At 41.4% G+C, this 19,036-nt stretch overlaps 1 protein-coding gene across 1 annotated transcript in view; it reads left to right on the top strand.

Annotated features, from left to right (window-relative positions):
• Positions 1-18,420, top strand: part of UBE3D (ubiquitin protein ligase E3D) — a 343,799-nt gene extending 325,379 nt beyond the window's left edge. The window contains exon 10 of the mRNA XM_019929363.3: positions 12,908-18,420. Within this exon, the coding sequence (XP_019784922.2) occupies positions 12,908-12,967 (60 nt within the window). The 3' untranslated portion in view covers positions 12,968-18,420. The remainder of the gene's footprint in view (positions 1-12,907) is intronic.
• The last annotated feature ends 616 nt before the right edge of the window (positions 18,421-19,036 follow it).

Below are 19,036 nucleotides of genomic sequence, written 5' to 3'. Positions count from 1 at the left end.
TTTATCCCTCCCCCACCCCCTTTCCCTTTGAACCATAAGTTTGTTTTCTATGTCTGTGAGGCTGTTTCTGTTTCGTAAATAAGTTCATTTGTGTCATTTTATAGTATAGTATTTGTCTGTCTCTGTCTGACTTACTTCACTTCGTATGGTAATTACTAGGTCCATCCATGTTGGGGCAAATGCCATTATTTTATTCTTTTTATTATGGATGAGTAGTATTCCATTGTGTATATGTACCACTTCTTTATCCATTCATCTGTTGATGGACACTTAGGTTGCTTCCATGTCTTGGCTATTGTAAATAGTGCTGCAATGAACATTGGGGTGCATGTGTCTTTTTGAATTAGAGTTTTCTCTAGATATCTGCCCAGGAGTGGGATTGCTGGGTCATATGGTAATTCTGTTGTTAGTTTTTTAAGGAAGCTCCACACTGTTTTCCATAGTGGCTGCACCAATTTACATTCCCACCAACAGTGTAGGGGGGTTTGTAGGGAGACAGTTTGAGCTTTGGATTCACAAAAGAGATGAGATAGTATGTAGTTTAGACAGGGTAGGAGTTAGGATAGGGCCAAATGAAAGTTAAGTAGAGAAAGGAAGAAGGTAAAGATGTAGAAAAGTGTTGATAACACTTTTTCACATCATTGATAACACTTTTTCACACATTATTTTCACATCAACTTCTGATTTCTCCCACCAAACTTACTCTTTTCTTCCCATCCCACCACTGATGGACCCCGCTTCACTAACACCATAAATTTTGATCCTCAGACCCAAAACTTCTTTGAGTCATCATTAAGTCTTCTTTCTTTCATATCCCACATCCAATCTACCAGCAAATCCCGTTGGCATTACATTCGTAATATATCACAGATATGACAATTTCTCACCACTTGCACCTCCACCACCCTCATCACCATAATCTTTTTCACCAGGACAGTTACAATAGCTTTCTATTTGGGATTCCCAGTTTCTTCTCTTGTCCTCTTATTTGCTTTCTTGTGCTGCCCAGCAGCCAGAATGATCCTTTAAAAATGTAAATCAGATCATTTCCCTGCCCTGCTCAAACCTACTGTGCCTTCCCATCACATTCGGTACAAGGCCCCACATCAGTGGTTCTCAAGCCTGTCTGCACATTAGAATCACCTGGGGAGTATTGACAAATTACTGTTGATTGGTACCACCTGCAAATCAACTGAAATCAGATCTCTGGGATCAGGACCTAGCATTTGTGAATTTTTAAAGTTCCCCAGGTGTTTCAGAGGCACAGTGAGGGTTGAGAGTCCTCTCTGGCTACCCCTCCAACCCCATTGCCTACCACTGCCCGCTCTGTCCCCCCACTTTGACTTCCTTGTTGCTCCTCAATCCCACCAAGGATATCTACGACTCAAAGCCTTTGCAACTGCTACCATTCACTCTGCTGGCTACCTCACTCCATGCAGATCTCCACTCAAATGTCACCTTCTCAAAGAGGTCTTTCCTGACCATCCCATCTAAAATAGGTTGACAGTCCTCATCTTGCTCTATCCTATTGCCCTCTTTAGTTTTCTTAAGGGAAGTTTTAGTATTATATTATAACTACTTGTTCATTGATTTTTTTTTTCCCCTTCCGTCTCACCACTAGAATGTAGAATCCAGGAGGCCAGGGAATTTGTCTAATTTGTTCACTGCTGTATTTCAAGTTCGTACAATAGTTCCTAGACATTGTAGGAGCTTAATACATATTTATTATTTTTTAAGTTAATTTTTTTACTTGCTTAAGTTTGGGCAATGGCAAAAAGGATGCCCAGAATCTGTGGTTGGAAAGTTTGGAAATTTGGCTTTGCCTCCTACTGGGTTTTGGTGTGGTTTTGACTTCTTTATAATCTCCCCGTGGTTGCTTGGCTGTAGAGCCTGGTGGTCAGCACTGGCAGTGCACTTTGGGGCCTGGTGAGTGGCCCACATCCCCCTTCCACGGGCTTCAGTGGGAAAATTCCAACACTTAAGGCTTGTGTGGGCGGGGTAGGGGCAGAGCCTCAGATCATCCTGAAATCCCCAGCTGGGCAGACTCTGAGAGTGAGTAGGGAAGCTGCTGCTGCCGCCATAGTTTTTCCAGAAGGTACGCAGGAATCACCAGCGAGAGCTAGACTGAAGGAAGAACTGGAGAGAAAACACTGAAGAATTAAATCTGTTGCTGCCCAATTATTTCAAGATTTTGTTCAAAATGCAGAGGAGGTAAAATAGAAGTTAGTTGTTTTTGTTTATATTGAGACATAATTGACATATATATTCGTTTCAGGTGTACAAAATAATGATTTGATATGTGTAATATTGCAAAAGCTCACCACAATGAGTCCAGTTAACCTCCATCACCACACGTAGTTACAAATTTTTTTCTCTTGTGATGAAAACTTTTAAGATCTACTGTCTTAGGAACTTTCAAATATACAATACAGTATTGTTAACCATAGTCACCTGACTGTTCTTTAAACCCCCAGGACTTATCTGTTTTATAATTGGAAGTTTGTACCTTTGCAGCGCCTTCACCCATTTTGCAACTGCTCCACCACCCTACCCCCTCAACCACAAATCTGTTCTCTGTATCTATGAGTTCTGGTTTGTTTTTTAAGATTCCACATATTTAAAAAAAAAAAAAGGTTCCACATATAAATGAGATCGTCAGTATTTGTCTTCCTCTGACTTTTTTCACTTAACATAATACCCTCAAGGTCTGTCCATGTTGTCGAAAATAGCATGATTTCCTCACTTTTTATAGCTGAGTAATATCCCATTGTGTATATATGCCACACTTTATCCATTTATCTCTGGATAAATAGATAGGTTCTTTCCATGTTTTGGCTATTGTAAATAATGCTGAAGTGGATGGACCTATAGTCTGTCATACAGAGTCCAGTAAGTCAGAAAGAAAAACAAATACCGTATGCTAACACATATATATGGAATCTAAAAAAAAAAATAGTACTGATGAACCTAGTGTCTGGGCAGGAATAATGATGCAGATGTAGAGAACGGACTGGAGGACACAGTGGGGGAGGGGGAAGCTGGGACAAAGTGAGAGAGTAACATTGACATAGATACACGACCAAATGTAAAATGGATGGCTAGTGGGAAGCTGCTGCATATAGCGGAGGGAGATCAGCTCGGTGCTTTGTGACGACCCGGAGGGATGGGATACGGAGGGTGGGAGGGAAGCTCAAGACAGAGGGTATATCGAGATATATGTATACATATAGCTGATTCACTTTGTTATACAGCAGAAACTAACACATTGTACAGCAATTATACTCCAATAAAGATGTGCAAAAAATAAAATAAAATAAAATTACTCAAGATAAAAAATAATGCTGCAGTGAACATGAGGGTACATATATCTTTTGAGTTCGGTTTTTCATTTCCTTTGGATAAATACCCAGGAGTGGAACTGCTGCATCATATGATCGTTCTATTTTTAATTTTTTGAGGAACCTCCATACTGTTCTCCATAGTGGCTGCACCAATTTACATTCCCACCAACAGTGCAGGGGGTTCCCTTTTCTCCACATCCTCACCAACACTTGTTATTTGTTGTCTTTTTGATGATAGCCATTCTGACAGATGTGGGTGATGTCTCATTGTGGTTTTGATTTGCATTTCCCTGATGATTAGTGATGTTGAGCATCTTTCATGTGTCTGTTGACCATCTGTATGTCTTCTCTGGAAAAATGTCTAGTCCATTTTTATATTGGATTATTTGGCTTTTTGCTATTGAGTTGTATGAATTCTTTATACATTTTGGATATCAACCTCTTATCTGATATATGACTTGGAAATATTTTCTCCCATTTGGAAGGTTACTTTTTCATTTTGTTGATGATTTCCCTTGCTGTGCAGCTTTTTGGTTTGATATAGTCCCATTTGTTTATTTTTGCTTTTGTTGCCTTTGCTTTTGGTGTCAAATCCAAAAAATCATCACCAAGGCAGATGTCAAGGAGTTTAATGCCTGTTTTCTTCCAAGAGGTTTATGATTTCAGGTCTTACATACAAGTTTAATCCATTTTGAGTTAATCTTTGTGTATAGTGATCCAGTAGCATGTGGCTTCCAGTTTCCCCATAACCATTTATTGAGGAGATAGTCCTTTCCCCACTGTACATTCTTGGGTCTTTTGTTATAAATTAATTGACCATATAGGTATGGGTTAATTTCTGGGCTTTCTGTTCTATTCCATTAATCTATGTGTCTGTTTTTATGCCAGTACCATACTGTATTGATTACTATAGCTTTGTAATATAGTTTAAAATCAGGAAATGTGATTCCTCCAGCTTTGTTCTTCTTTCTCAAGATTGCTTTGGCTATTCAAGGTCTTTTGTGATTTTATATGAATTGTAGGATTGTTTTGTTTCTGTGAAAAAAAATGCCAGTGGAATTTTGATAGAAATTGCACTGAGTCTGTAGATTGCTTTGACAGTATGGACATTTAAACAATATTAATTATTGCAATCCATAAGCATGAAATATCTTACCACTTATGTGTTTCTTTTTCAGTTTCTTTCATCAATATTTTATACTTTTCAGTGTTTAGTCTTTCACCTCCTTGGTTAAATTTATTTATAGATATTTTATTCTTTTTGATGCAGTTGTAAATGGGATCATTTTCCTGATTTCTCTGATAGTTCATTATTAGTATATTGAAACACAACTGATTTTTGTTTATTGATTTTGTATCCTGCAACTTTACTGAATTTTTCATTCTAACAATTTTTTGATAGATTATTTTGGGTTTTCTTTATGTAATATCATGCCATCTACAAATGGAGGCAGTTTTACTTTTTTCCTTTCTGATCTTGATGTCCTTTATTTCTTTTTCTTGCCAAATTTATTTGACTAGGACTTCCAATACTATGTTGGTTAAAGTGGTGAGACTGGGCATCTTTATATTGTTCCTGATCTTAGAGGAAGAGCTTTTAGCTTTTCACCATTCAGTATAATGTTAGCTGTGGACTTGTCATATATGGTCTTTATTATGTTGAGGTACATTTCTTTTATATCCTCTTTGTTGAGAGTTTTTTAATCATACATAGATGTTGAATTTTGTCAAATGCTTTTTCTGTATCTATTGAGATGATCATATGGTTTTTATTCTTCAGTTTGTTAATGTGGTGTATCATTGATTAATCTGTGGATATTGAACTATCCTTTTATCCCTGGGATAAATCCCACTTAGTCATGGTGTATGATCCTTTTAATGTTTGTTGAATTTAGTTTGCTAATATTTTTTTAAGGATTTTCACATCTATGTTTATCAGTGATATTGGCCTATAATTCTCTTTTTATTGTGATCTTTGTCTGGTTTTGGTATCAGGGTGTTGCTGGCCTCATGGAATGAGTTCAGAAGTGTTCCTTCCTCCGCAATTTTCGGGAATAGTTTGAGAGGGATAAATGTTAACTCTTCTCCAAATGGTAGAATTCATCTAGTCTTGGACTTTTGTTTGTTGAGAGGTTTTTAATTACTGATTTAATCTCCTTATTAGTAATCAGTCTGTTCAGATTTTCTGTTTCTTCATGATTCAGTCTTGGTAGGTTGTATATTTCTAGGAATTTATCCATTCCTTCTAGAGTGTCTAATTTTTTTCCATATAATTGCTCATAGTAGTTTCTTATGATCGTTTGTATTTCTGTGATACTGGTTGTAATGTCTTCTTTTTCATTTCTCTTTTTATTTATTTGCATCTTCTCTCTTTTTTCTTGGTAACTCTAGCTAAAGGTTTGTCTGTTTTATCTTTTCAAAAAAGCAGCTCTTAGTTTCATTGATCTTTTATATTGTTTTTTAATTTCTATTTTATTGATTTCTTCTCTGACCTTTGTTATTTCCTTCCTTCTACTAACTTGGGCTTAGTTTGTTCTTTTTTTTTTTGCTTGAGGTGTAACGTTAGGTTTTTTACTTGAGATCTTTCCCCAGATTAAGGAAGTCTTCAGCCGTTACTTCTTTCAGTAAGTTTTCTGCCCCTCTATCTTTTCTCCTTCTGGGATCTCTGTAGTGTGAATATTGGTCTGCTTGTGTTGTCCTGTAAGTCCCTTAAGTTACCTTCACTCTTTTACTTTGTTTTTTCTTTTTTGCTCCTCTGACTGGATGATTGCCACTGCTCGGTCATCAAGTTCGCTGACCTTTTCTTCATTTCATCTAGTCAACTATTGAACTGCTCTGTAGAATTTTTCAGTTCAGTTATTATAATCTTCAGTTCTGTGTTTCTGTTTGGCACTTTTAAATATTTTCAATCTCTTTTTTGAAATTCTCACCTTATTCATGCATTACTTTCCTGACCTCAGCGATCACCTTTGTGATCAGTATCTTAAATTCTTTATCAGCTAAATCGTCATTTTGTTAACATTTTTTTTTTCTGAGGTTTTATCTTGTTCTTTTGTGTGGAGTATATTCCTTTGTTTCTTCATTTTTCTTGATTCTCTATGTTGGTTTCTGTGCATTAGATAAAACAGCCACGTCTCTCAGTCTTGAAGTATTGGTCTTAGGTAGGAGATGAATCTTATGGTTCCACCCTGTCTGAGCTCTTGGTTGTCTCTCAGACCTTTATGATTGTCCAAGCAGCCTATTCTATTTTTTTTTTTTTCTATTCTATTTTTAATAGCTCCCCCTAGTTGAGGATGTGCCAAGACCTGTCAGTGTCCCAAATGGGAGGATCTCAGTCAGCAGCTAGGTTCAAGGTGATTGGAAGGTGGGCCCTCAGGTTTCATCTCTTAAAGTATGCAAATATATCTCTTTCAGGGGAAGACTGGGAGATGGGAATTTCTGTCTGCTTCCTCTCTGCTGAGCCCTGGGGTGATAGCTGTTAAGAACTGGTTTTTTTGTTTGTTTGCTACCATCCCACTGAACCCATGAACATAAGCCCTACTGAACACCAGAGCAGGCTCTCAAGGGATGTGTCCTCTGGCAGCGTACCTAGAAAATATATCTTGTTATCATAGTTAGTGTTGTAAGGCACAAATTCGTGTGTGCCATGTGTTGTACACCACATTTCTTTGCAAAATTATTTCCATGCTGTTTTGACATCTAAATAGAAACAGACAATGTGAATCAGATGAGAGTGGTCATTAGAAGACAGTAGAGAGAAAGGCACGTTGTGAGAATGATCAGGAGTTAGCTTTAGAAGATATGGCAAAAACAAAATGATGAGAAAGGAGGAGGGCATATGGTAAGGACCAGTGAAGTAGTGGTGTAGGAGGAGGAATAGAAATAAAGATGAAGAGGGAAGTGGTTATCTTTGGAGCGCAGTTTTTACCTGATGAGTATACTTCTTTCCTGTAGAGGGGAGGTAGGGCTTTTGTTCTCTCACTCTCTTTTTTAATTTATCTGTGTCCCTGTATCACTTACTTCTACATACCTCTTTCCTACATGCATCTACAAGCATGTAGCCCTAAACAGAGGATAATGATAAATGAGGACAGTCATTCATTCCTTCAGCAAGTAATTTTTATTTATCATCTATTCTAGTCCAGGCACTGGGCTACAATAAAAGATGAACATTTTAACAAGGCAGAAACAGTTCTTTGTCCCAAGGATGGTGGAGTCCAGCAAGGGGGACAGACAGTAGGCCACAACAACAGTTTGCTGCTAAGAGTAAATAGGGCACCAGGGGAGCCACAGGATGCCACCTATCCCTGAGTTGGGGTGGGGAGTGCTCAAGGAAAGCACCTCTGAGGTGGTGATTGAGGAAGAAGAACTGGCCAAATAAAGGAGGAGAAAGAGGAAAGGAAAGGTGTTCCAGGCAGAGGCAGCAGCAAATCTAGCAGCAGCAGAATGGTTTTGCAGAATGACAAAGCTCAGCATAGCTGGAGTGTGGACTGTAAGGGGTAAGGGAACTTACTGGGAGGTTTGAGAGATCTGGGGATAGATTTGGCACTTTCCCAGGTGTTGGTGTAAGTAGTGGCTAAGGACTGAAGAATACCTATGTCTAGGGATCCCTGGTCATATATTTCCTGGATATAGAAACATGTCTGCAAAGAGGCAGAGGATGAGAACTGAGATTTCTCCCTGGATTAGTTTTCTGGAGTAAATCCCTCTCTCATCATCTTATAACTGGGAACATACCTACTACATGGAAAGACAAGAATTCTCCCAGACTCTGTCTGTGTATTGTGACAAATAGTAGAAACTCAAGAAAATGCTTCTATCTGTTCCAAATAGTTGGATATGTTGCTTGTGGCTTCTGCAATGCAAGAAATGAAGACCAGGCAGTGTGAAGCAGTGGAAAGGTGGCTACATTCTGGCAGTCTTATTTTCAGAGCAATATTTAGTTTTCTCCATTGAGAACCAGGACAAATGAGATTCGAGGCAGGGCAGTTGAATGTCTTGAGCATGTGTCCCTTGACCTGCAGACATAAAGTGAGGATAAATGTCAGCCAGGGCGTAACAAGTAAGGATGTATCGTAGTGACCTACATTTTGGCCTTTTAGAATGTAAACCAAACAATGTTTTAATTGTCCAGATACACAGAATTCCAGGAACAGGCTAAATTACCTTCTTGGATCACTTGAGCAGTTATAAATCACTGATTATATATTTGAGGTACTTTTTTGTTATTTATAGAAGGTTGATAACTTTTCATTTGCATAATATCTCGTAATAGTTCATTAAAAAATGATGTACAAAGTAGAAAACAATATATCATTTAAATTACTCGTGAAGTAAAGCCATTCACCTTCCCCGGCCTTGTGCTTTATTAGAATAATTTTGACTGTAAAATAGCATTTCCTTTATGAGAATTTATATATATGTTTTTGTATAAGTTTTCCAAAGGTAAGATGAGGGGAAGGAAAAAGTAATCCTAAATCCTTTATCCCTTGGTGGCCAGTTCTCCTAGTGTGATGGACTTTAGCACCTGTCTGTGCTCAAATCCCAGCCCTGCAACTCGAGCTGTACAACCTTGAATAGGTTATCTAAACTCTCTGAGCATCTGAGCGTCAGTTTGCCCACCTGTGATATAGATATCTCAGTACATAATTTTTTTTGGGGGGCGGGGGTTCGCGGGCCTCTCACTGTTGTGCCTCTCCCGTTGCGGAGCACAGGCTCCAGACGCGCGGGCTCAGCGGCCATGGCTCACGGGCCCAGCTGCTCCGCGGCATGTGGGATCTTCCTGGACCGGGGCACGAACCCGTGTCCCCTGCATCGGCAGGCGGACTCTCAACCACTGCACCACCAGGGAAGCCCAGTACATAATATTTTTATCAGAAGATTGCATTGAGAATTAATTTAGCTCATTCACTGGACTTCTCTTGTGGCGCAATGGTCAAGAATCCACCTGCCAATGCACGGGACATGGGTTCAAGCCCTGGTCCGGGAAGATCCCACATGCCACAGAGCAACTAAGCCCGTGTGCCACAACTACTGAGCCTGTGCTCTAGAGCCCGTGAGCCACAACTACTGAGCCCGTGTGCCACAACTACTGAAGCCCATGTGCCTAGAGACCATGCTCCTCAGCAAGAGAAGCCACTGCAATGAGAAGCCTGCGCACCACAAGGAAGAGCAGCCCCCGCTCACCACAACTAGACAAAGCCCGCGCACAGCAACAAAGACCCAATGCAGCCAAAAATAAATAAATATAATAAATAAATTTATTTAAAAAAGAAAGAATTAATTTAGCTCATTCATGCTAGTACTAGATACATAGTGAAGGCTCAATAAATGTTGGCAATTACTAGCTCTTAGAATAGTGGAGCTAAATGTTTTGATTGAGATTTTTATGAAAACTGTGGACGTTTCCTCAGAATAAAATACTTATACACAGGACGTTTTGCATATATTTTCAGGAGTCTCACCAACCCCTTGAGGCTCTTTCATAATTAAGAGCAGCTGAGAGGGACTGAGATTCTGTGTACAAGGGGAGGGATTGCCTAGATAAGCACAAGGTCCACTGCTATGTATGAAAAATTGGTGAATTTGATAATGGGAGGATATGGAATTCTCTTCTGTTTGCATCTATTTTCTCATTGAAGTAAGAAGCAAAGCCATTGGTTGAGAATGAGGAGGGGAGGGAATGTTGGAGCTCTAAGGAGAGAAAAGTGAATAATTGGAAGAGTGAGAGAGTGAATGGCATAGGGAAAATGTAGCAGGATTGCCAGGTAGCCCTGGGACCCACCTGAGGTTTGTGCTCACACATTCACAGTGAGATCAGGTAACTGCTGAGCACAAGTGCAGAGCAGAAGCATCAATAAGCGGGAATTACCTGGCAGTCCAGTGGTTTGGACTCCGCCCTTTCACTGCTGAGGGCCTGGGTTCAGTCCCTGGTCAAGGAACTAAGCAAGGAACTAAGATCCCCCAAGCTGTGCAGCACAGCCAGAAAAAGAAAAGAAAAGAAAAGAAAAGGATCAATGAGTATAACGAAGTTTGGGTATTTCCAGATGAGTCCCATGGAAGGAGAGGTAAGGGAATTGTGGTGTCTGATACGTTTCTCATGTGACTTCTACCCCTTGTTACAGCCTTTGTATGAGAATCTTGGACTGTGTGGTGGTGTGCAGACTCTCTGTTACTGGGAAGTGATGGGAGCTCCATCATGGGAGGGGCAGGAGTGCCGTCCCTTCCCTCCCCCTCCCCACTTATCTCTTCCCTACCAGGAGCTGGAGGAATCAGAATCTCTGTCTTCCATTGCCTTGGGGGGAGGAGGTAACCTTCTGAGCTGGGCAGGGAGGGAATCTACTCTAAAATAGACGCTCTTGCCTCTTTCCACCTGTTACTACATCAGGTAACTGTATTACTTATGCTAAGTCCATCTTAGGTAACTACATTCCTGGCAATAGAATGTTCAGTTGTATTATCAAAGTGTTCTTTGATAATCAAGTTGCCTATGCAGTTAATAAACCATTTTTCCAAGGAAAAAGTACTTAGTGCATAAAAAGGCATGTTCATACTGAATTTCCATGACTTAAAGTTTGGGGAAATATATGCCTTATTTCACTTGCCTTAAAGGGTAGGAAAATAAAAACAAATGAAGTTAAGGGTGCAACTTCCCCTGCTCTTTTTGCAAAAGTGTACACAGTCAATTTCTCTACCTATTTGACTCCACTGGTAGCATTTTCTTTTCTCCATCGACTTGTTTCTGCTAAGGCCTTGAGAACAGGAGTTGCTAGCAGCTTCCTTCCCGTTGCTGCCAGAATTTGCGCTGTGATGAAACATGACCCAGGGAAGCCAGAGAACAGAAGGGAAGCCAGCACTTTCTGCCTCTGCCACCTCCATAGGATCTGGGCTTCTCCTTTCAAGACTGGGTTCCAGGATTAGTACTCTTTCCCTTCCTCTTATATATAGCCCTTTTTTTTCTCAAGCAGAAGTTGTTTTACCAGCTGGTGTGGAGGTCCAGGGCACACCCTACTGAGGCAGGAAACGAAGCATGCGCTCCTCTCTGCTCATCAGTAGAAAGGCAGTGTGAGATGACAGTGGGCAAAGACAGGCTTCCAAAGTCAGCTAGACCTGAGCTGGAGTACGATTTATTGCAAGTTGCAATAATTTTTCCGCGTCTTACATATAATTCCTCCTCTTCTTCCTGCTTTTCCTCTTTTCTTCTTTTCCAGGGTGTTCTGTCACCTATGACAAAAGCATTGAAATCAAACTGGCTTCAACCGTAAGGATTTTATGGGCTTGTGAAATTGGAAATGCTAGGTGAGACGGCTTCCGAGTGACCTAATCCCACGGCCCTTGCCCCCATATATGTATTTCTTTAGCTCTTTGCTCCTTAGTGGACTGACTTCATTCCCAGGTTGGCGACAGCTCTGAGCCTTGCATCACAAAGAAACGATTTTTGAAGAATGTCCAAAATGTCTTCCAGAAGGCGGGGTAGAGCTTTAGCGGAAGCCCCGGGAAGCCTCTCCCTGGTCTCAGTGGATCACACGACAATTTACCAAACCTCTGGAAAGGAGGATGGGATTGCTTTTAGATAGCTAAGACCCATCCAAAGAACTGGGGATGGGGTCAGCCTTCTCAGAGACTGTATAGGGGAAGAAAACATCCATGGAAACAAATTGAGGTTTTGTTAAGAAGGAAGAAAGAAGGAATGGATGCAGGGCCGCCAACCAACAATGCAGTCTACCTGGGGCTCGTGCACTGCTCAAGCAGGCTCCCTTCTCTATCTGGTTCCAGGTTAAAACTGCTCGGCCACCTGGCCCCGGAGGTCTCTTATGTCCCCCAGTAGCATTTTCCTGAAGTAGACTTTCTGGGCACACAGTCTGTACTAGAGTTGTAGAGACTTCATTTGTCACTCGGTCTTTCTTGGTGCTTTCGGTGGCCTGGTTTTTCTGAGCAGGATATGTCTTTTTCTTTTATTCATTAATCCTCTCCCTGGCACTCTCACCATCTGAGGCTTCTAGGCTCCCATTCAAGATTCCTGTGCTCTGCCCAGTGAGTCACCTTCCTAGGAACTCATCATCTGGTCTTTTCTTGTTACTGACTTTGGCATCAACTTTGAAAAATCTAAAAACCCAAGTGTGTTTGCTGGCCCTCCATCCCTTATGCCAGATTCTTGTCCGTTCCCATTTCATTTTCATCGTCATCACCCAGGGACTTGAACTGAGCGGGGGAGACACTGTGAGGGCAGAAACAGTAGCCCAGGCGTGCTCAGCACTGCAGCTCAGAGGAGGCCCAGGTGTGCCTTTTCACGCGACAGGAGTGGCTGCCCTGGAGGCGAGCCTCCCAGCCTAGAGACTGGAAGATGGGGCCCCACAGCCGCCATCTACAAGATGAAGACCAGGTCTGCTTGCTCTCTTTGGGGGAGTTGCTGCCACGGAGGAAAGGGAAACTATTCTGTCGCTGGAACATTTTAAAGCCTTTTCCCAATTTTCCAAAAACACAAATTAAAAACTGATTTACTACAAGGTGGTTCTGCCCTCCTGACAACATCTGTACATCATAATCTGTCAAACTCTCTCTTCCAGGAAGAAATATGCGTTCCTGTGAATGAAGAGGGTGAAGCAGGCGCCTTTCCTATATTCTAAGACTTTTTTGGTCCCTTGGAAAGAAAAATGGCACTGGCTTGGTAATTATAAAGGCGCCTTTTAAGATCTTTTATATATGTCCATACGCTTATGAAAGGGTCCAGGACCAAGGGATGTTATTATCATGATATTAGCCATCTTGGAGAACATACTGTGTGCCCGATACTAAAATGTATTCACTGATTTAGTCGTCACAAACTGCCTTGAGGGTAAGTGGCGCTAGGACTCATCCATGGAAGCTAAGGACCCAGAGAAATTAATAATTTGGCCAAGTTAACCCACTTGGCAAAGAGCAGAGTTGTTACCAGAGCGAGTCTCCAAAGTTCTTGCTCTTAACCACTTGTACCCTACTTGGAAGTCTGCCCACACCCTTTTATAACACATCCCTTGCATGATAGCACGTTGTATTACTTCTCCTACTTTTAGGACTCTTCCTTTGTCGTCTTTTTGGGGGGGCTCCTTTTCTCTTTCCTATTCCTTTTTATGATTTCAGTGTGGAGGGAAGTTCATGCCAGCAAGGAGAGGTCTGACAAAGATGTCTGGGCCTGAGGGGGTTACTGGGTAGAGTCAAAAGAGGGATGTTGGACTGGATGAATTCAATGAGTAATAAATTGATCCCAAAGGCTTAGAAGAAAAGGGTCCAGAATCTTGACAGGTGGAAAGTTATGCACAGTGGCCTCAGGAAGCAGTCAGACACTGGGGAATGAGCCACAGACACTGCAGAATGAGCCACAGACCTTCTGTTTCTTACCTTGGCTTGTCCACCACCTGATTCACTCTATTTATTCAAAATTCTAGTGACCAGATCATCTGTAGGCCCTTCCCGGCATGGTTCCTTTGACATACCTTTATTTTGTCTTTGTCAATCCTATGTCAGCTTTATTATCTTAAAGGATCCTGGACCTTCCTGGGTGAAGTTAAAAAAAATAAATCTTAGAGCAGAAGCTCTTTCGTAGTTTTTTTCATGCACCAAAGATTTATTGAATATATACTATATTTCTGGTATTGCCTTGGGTTCAGGAAATTATTCAGATGATAAAGACATCTTTAGCCCCTCTATAGAGGAGACAAAAAAAGGGAAAAGAAAACATTTTAATCCAACGAATGTGTGTACATGAGCAAACTCTGGTTCACATCAGGTGGTAACGTTTGTCTTGACCTCCAGTCCACACCAGGTGATGAATCTCGTTTCAACCTTAAATGCAGACCATTTCTTTTCATGAGATTTAGTTTTGGTCAGCTGTCACTGTATTCAGAACTCCGTGGACCAGGCTTGTGTTTTCCCCACTGTATCTCAGCATCCATCCCAGAGCCCGAGATGCAGCAGGAACAGCAGGAAGCATTTATTGTAAAAGATCACTTCTCATAAACCACTTGGTAATGTTAGTGTGCCCTGTGTATGGATTTCTTTCGCCCTTTCTCCCAACTTGACTCTCAGCCCTTTCAGACTTTCTAAAGCCTTTGTTTGCAAGAAGGACCCAGGAACTAAAGAGATTCTCAGGGAACTAAAAAAAATCTTTCTGGAGGAGAGAGAGGTTGATATAGGTGACTCCTGAACACCTCTCCTCCCACGGACACACCAACAGCTTGACATCTACAGCCACACACAGAGCAATCACACCTGCAGGAAATCCAGAAACGAACTGAGGGACTCCTACACAACGGAAAAATGAGAAAATACCCCCATCGAGATGAGCAGAAAAGGCCAGACACACCCTTGCCATAAACACACCCTTGGCCCAGCACCGTACAATGGGGGGCCTCCCAACTCCCAGCTTCTCTCTGATGAGTGAGGGATTTGGAACCCACACTTAGCGTCCCAACTTTTAAGATTCCTACCTGAGAGACAGGCCCCCAAACATCTAGCTCTGAAAGCCAAGACTATAGCAAACAAAGGAGCAGCTGTTTACAAGGGCACAAGCACTCATTGTGTCTGTTCCCCAGGGCTCTGCCCTGGGGAGCAGGCAAGATGGACCATCTCCCAGTCTTTCCCTGAAGGAGCTCCACCTGCATACTTTGAAAGCTGCTGCCTGAGGATCAGACTTCTCATTTAGCCCACGTCTAGATGCTGCCTGCAATCCTTCTTGGAGACCAGGGAAACAGATAGACATCTCCTCTGCTATCTCCCAATAGCCCTCTTCATGTATCTTCAGTCTCTCCCTGGAAAGAGGTTGTACACATGCTTGTACCCCAGTTTTTGCTCTGTTGCCCAAGGGATGGGTCCCTGGGTTGCCTGGCTTTGATGGCAATCGGGCTTCCGTTCGTGGTCCAGCAAGCAAAGAAGCGGTTATTAACAGGTGCAAGAGCACCCCTCTTTCACAACTATATACACGAGCCTAATGCAGAGAGAGCAGGTAAAAAAAAGCCCTTCTCCCAGTTTCTCCCTGGAAAGGGCTTAACTACATACTTTCCCAGCTGCTTCCTGAGGGTACAGCTTCCAGTCAGCCTACGTCTAGGCACTGAATGGGATCCTCACCTTTGGGACACTGTTGGGTCTTGGCAAACCCTCAACTCTTGGGAGCCACTAACAACAAAAGAGATGAGTTGGACAATCACAGACATATGAGAGACAACCGAGAGCTAGGGTGGGGCTAGAGGATAAAGTTCATCTCCTACGTGAGACCACGTTGTCAAGGCTGGGAGACGTGGCTGTTTTATCTAATGTACAGGAGACAACATGGAGAGTCAAGGAAAATGAAGAAACAGGAATATGTCCCAAACAAAAGAACAAGATAAATCGCCAGAAACAGATCTTAACGAGATAGAGATAAGGAGTTTACCTGACAGAGTTCAAAATAATGGTGATAAGGATGCTCAGTGAGTTCAGGGGAGCAGTGCATAAACAAATTGAGAATTTCAACAAAGAGATATAAAATATATGAAGTACCAGACAAGACACAGAGCTGAAGAATATAACTGAAAAATTTAATAGAGGGGTTCAACAGCAGAATAGATGAAGCAGAAGAAAGGATCAGGGAAATCAAAGACAGGGCAGTGGAATTCATCCAATCAGAGGAACAGAAAGGAAAAAGAATGATAAAGAGTGAAGATAGCTTACGAGACTTAGGGGACAACATCCAATGGACCACTTTGCACATTACAGGGGTCCCAGAAGGGGAAGAGAGAAAGGGGAAGAAAGAAAGCTTATTCAAATAAATAATGGCTGCAAACTTTCCTAATCTAGGGAAAGAAACAGACATCCAATCCAGATCCAGGAAGCCCAGACGGTATCCATTCTGGAGCCTTTTCCTGTGATTGGGGATGGTGGGAGAGTGAAAACACGGGAGTGAATCCTGTGTGAAACTCTCGCTTGCAGTAAGCCTGAATTAAACTGTTATCACTGCATGTGATGGGCTGTTGTGTTTGTCTAATGAGCCTGTATGTTTTCCCATGTTCCTACTGTCTTCGGGTGTAGGAGATCTGAGACAGGAGAATGGGTGAGAACGAAGATTTCAGAGCCTGACGATGCATAGCATGAGCGAGTCATGACTGAAAACACTGCCTAGCGTCTTGGCTGCTGTCGCATGTGTGAGGAGAGGGTCGAGGAAGAGGTGAGAGTAGGTTAGCTGTTTGCTCTTGCATGTTTCTATACTCAGGTGAAAATGTACAATGACATAGCTGCTGATTTCAATTCGTTTTGGCACCAGAAATAAAATCCTCAGAAGAAAGATTATCAGCTTGCCTATTTATTAAAAATCAAGCAAGCGGTGGTTGCAAAGATTTAACTAAAGCTTAGACTCTTTGAGGGAAACAATGCTGAACTACGTGTGGCCTCAGAACCTTGTACAGGCTCCCATTTACTGTCTCTGTGCTCACCCCACCAGCGTGACACCCCTCGATCCTCCGCCTTCTGCTCCATTGGCCTGTGGCCATCATCCATTCTCAAACTTAAGCTGTGGACAAGAGTGTTGTCACTTGGCACAAATGAACTTATCCAGGAAACAGAAACAGACTCACAGACATAGGGAAGAGACTTGTGGTTACCAAGGGGGAGAGGAATAAGGGAAGGATGGATTGAGAGTTTGGGGTTAGTAGATGCAAACTATTATATATGGAATGGATAAACAACAAGGTCCTACTGTATAGATTAGGGAACTATTCGATATCCTGTAATAAACCATAATGGAAAAGAATATGAAAAAGAATATATGTATGAATAACTGAATCACTTTGCTGTACACCAGAAACTAACACAACATTGTAAATCAACTCTACTTCAATAAAACAAACAAACAAACAAAAAGTGTGGTCAGTTGGAAGCCTGGGAGTGTGAGTATCTTTCCCTTTCGGTCCTAATTCTGAATCATGTTCACAGGCAATCCAACCCGTAAAACCAGTGCGATTCTTATGCTTTCACTCTTTTCACCTTATGGAGCCTCAGTTTCCTCATCTGTAAAATGGAGAAACTAGATTTCAAAGTTTCCTTCCAGCTCCAATCTCCTATGGCATCTGTGACCTTTCTCTGCTGAGTAGAGAACTTAAGGTGATAATCAATGGGGTACCTCATTTTAAGTAGCAAGTGAGTTTCTGAAATAGCATGTGTGTGGAAAATTGTATTTTAAACATGACAACAATGGTTTTTAAAGGACATTTTTAGTGACTTGCTTTGGAAAGTTCTTTTCTCCAACTTCACCTAATTTGATGTGTTTTGATAGCTTGATTTAAAAAAAACCACGTATCTGTTGTTTTCTGTCTATAAAATATATACTTGTTTTACCATGTGCTTGTTAAATAAAAGCATCAATAAAATCCTCTATCTCCATGATGCAGAAATGGTGTGGAAATCATCTGAAGAGAGTTAAATATACAGCACTTGTTTCTGGGAGAGTGTCTGATACAGCAGTTGTGTTTACAGATCAACAAAGGACAAAAAACCAAATTCTTAAGTGCAATATTTTAATTGAGTACAAGGAACAGCAAATATATCAAGTGTATACTGAGTGAAATTTTATTCAGTGAAACGGAGAAGGCACCATTTCCTTTAGTAAATTAAAGAACACAGCTTGAAGGACATTAGAAGTTATGAATTACAAGGGGGAAGGAAAATGCCTCCTCAATTTGGGGAGAAGGCTTAGGCATCTGATGATGTCTGGACAACTTGAAGATACCTGTGGGCTTAACTCATCGTGCAGAAGATCCAGGCAGAATAACGGCTCCCCAAAGGTGTCCATGCCTGATTCCGGGAACCTTTGTCTATGTGACCTTCCACAGGAAAGGGACTTTTGCAGATGTGATTAAGGCTAAGGACCTAGAAATGAGGAGGTGAGCCCAGTCTAATCTCATGAGTCCTTAAAATCAGAGACCCTTTCCTAGAGATGTGGTCATAGAAAACGTGTCACAGAGATGGGATGTTTCTGGCTTTGAAAACAGAAGAAGGGGCTGTGAGCCAGGGTGTGCTGGCAGCCTCTAGAAGCTGGAAGAGTCAACAAAACAGATTCTCCCGTAGAGCCTCCGGAAAGGAATACAAGCCCTGCTGACACCTGATTTCAGGTGATGAGACCTGTACTGGACTTCTGACCTACAGAACTGTAAGGTAATATATATATATGCTGTTTTAAGCAACTACATTTTTGGTAATTTGTTACAGAAGCAATAGAACACCAATGCACTTATTCAAATTCATATCCACATAAATAAAAATGCTGACATTTCAATGTCACATGACTTCACCAAAGAAAAATCAAGATTTTGTCTTCCAAATCCCTTACTTTATGCTCCATGAAGGAAATATTTATGTCCTACAATGCTGAAACAAGATCAAAATTAAAAACTGGGTGGTGCTTTAATTTCTCTGACTGCCTGTGGCCTTTCCTTGGCTCATATGGGCTGACTGTGTTTCTCTTGCCCCTTCCTTGGTGCACAGCAAGCTCTCTTTTGGCGATGGTTGCTCTCTGCCTTTCATGATTAACCTGCCCTAAAAGCCCTTCAATTGTACCTTCCCATTTGAAATATTTTTGAGAATTGTTTCAAGATTTTTGTGGAGAGTCTTATATTCTAATCTTTTCCTTGAGAATTCCTCTTTTAACTTATCATGCTTATTATTTTAAAAATATTCTTCTAACAACTTCA

Source organism: Tursiops truncatus, chromosome 12, assembly GCF_011762595.2.
Source record: "Tursiops truncatus isolate mTurTru1 chromosome 12, mTurTru1.mat.Y, whole genome shotgun sequence".
Classification (NCBI taxonomy): Eukaryota; Metazoa; Chordata; class Mammalia; order Artiodactyla; family Delphinidae; genus Tursiops; species Tursiops truncatus.
The sequence above is the reverse complement of the archived record's forward strand: the minus strand, read 5'-3'. Positions and strand labels throughout refer to the sequence as shown.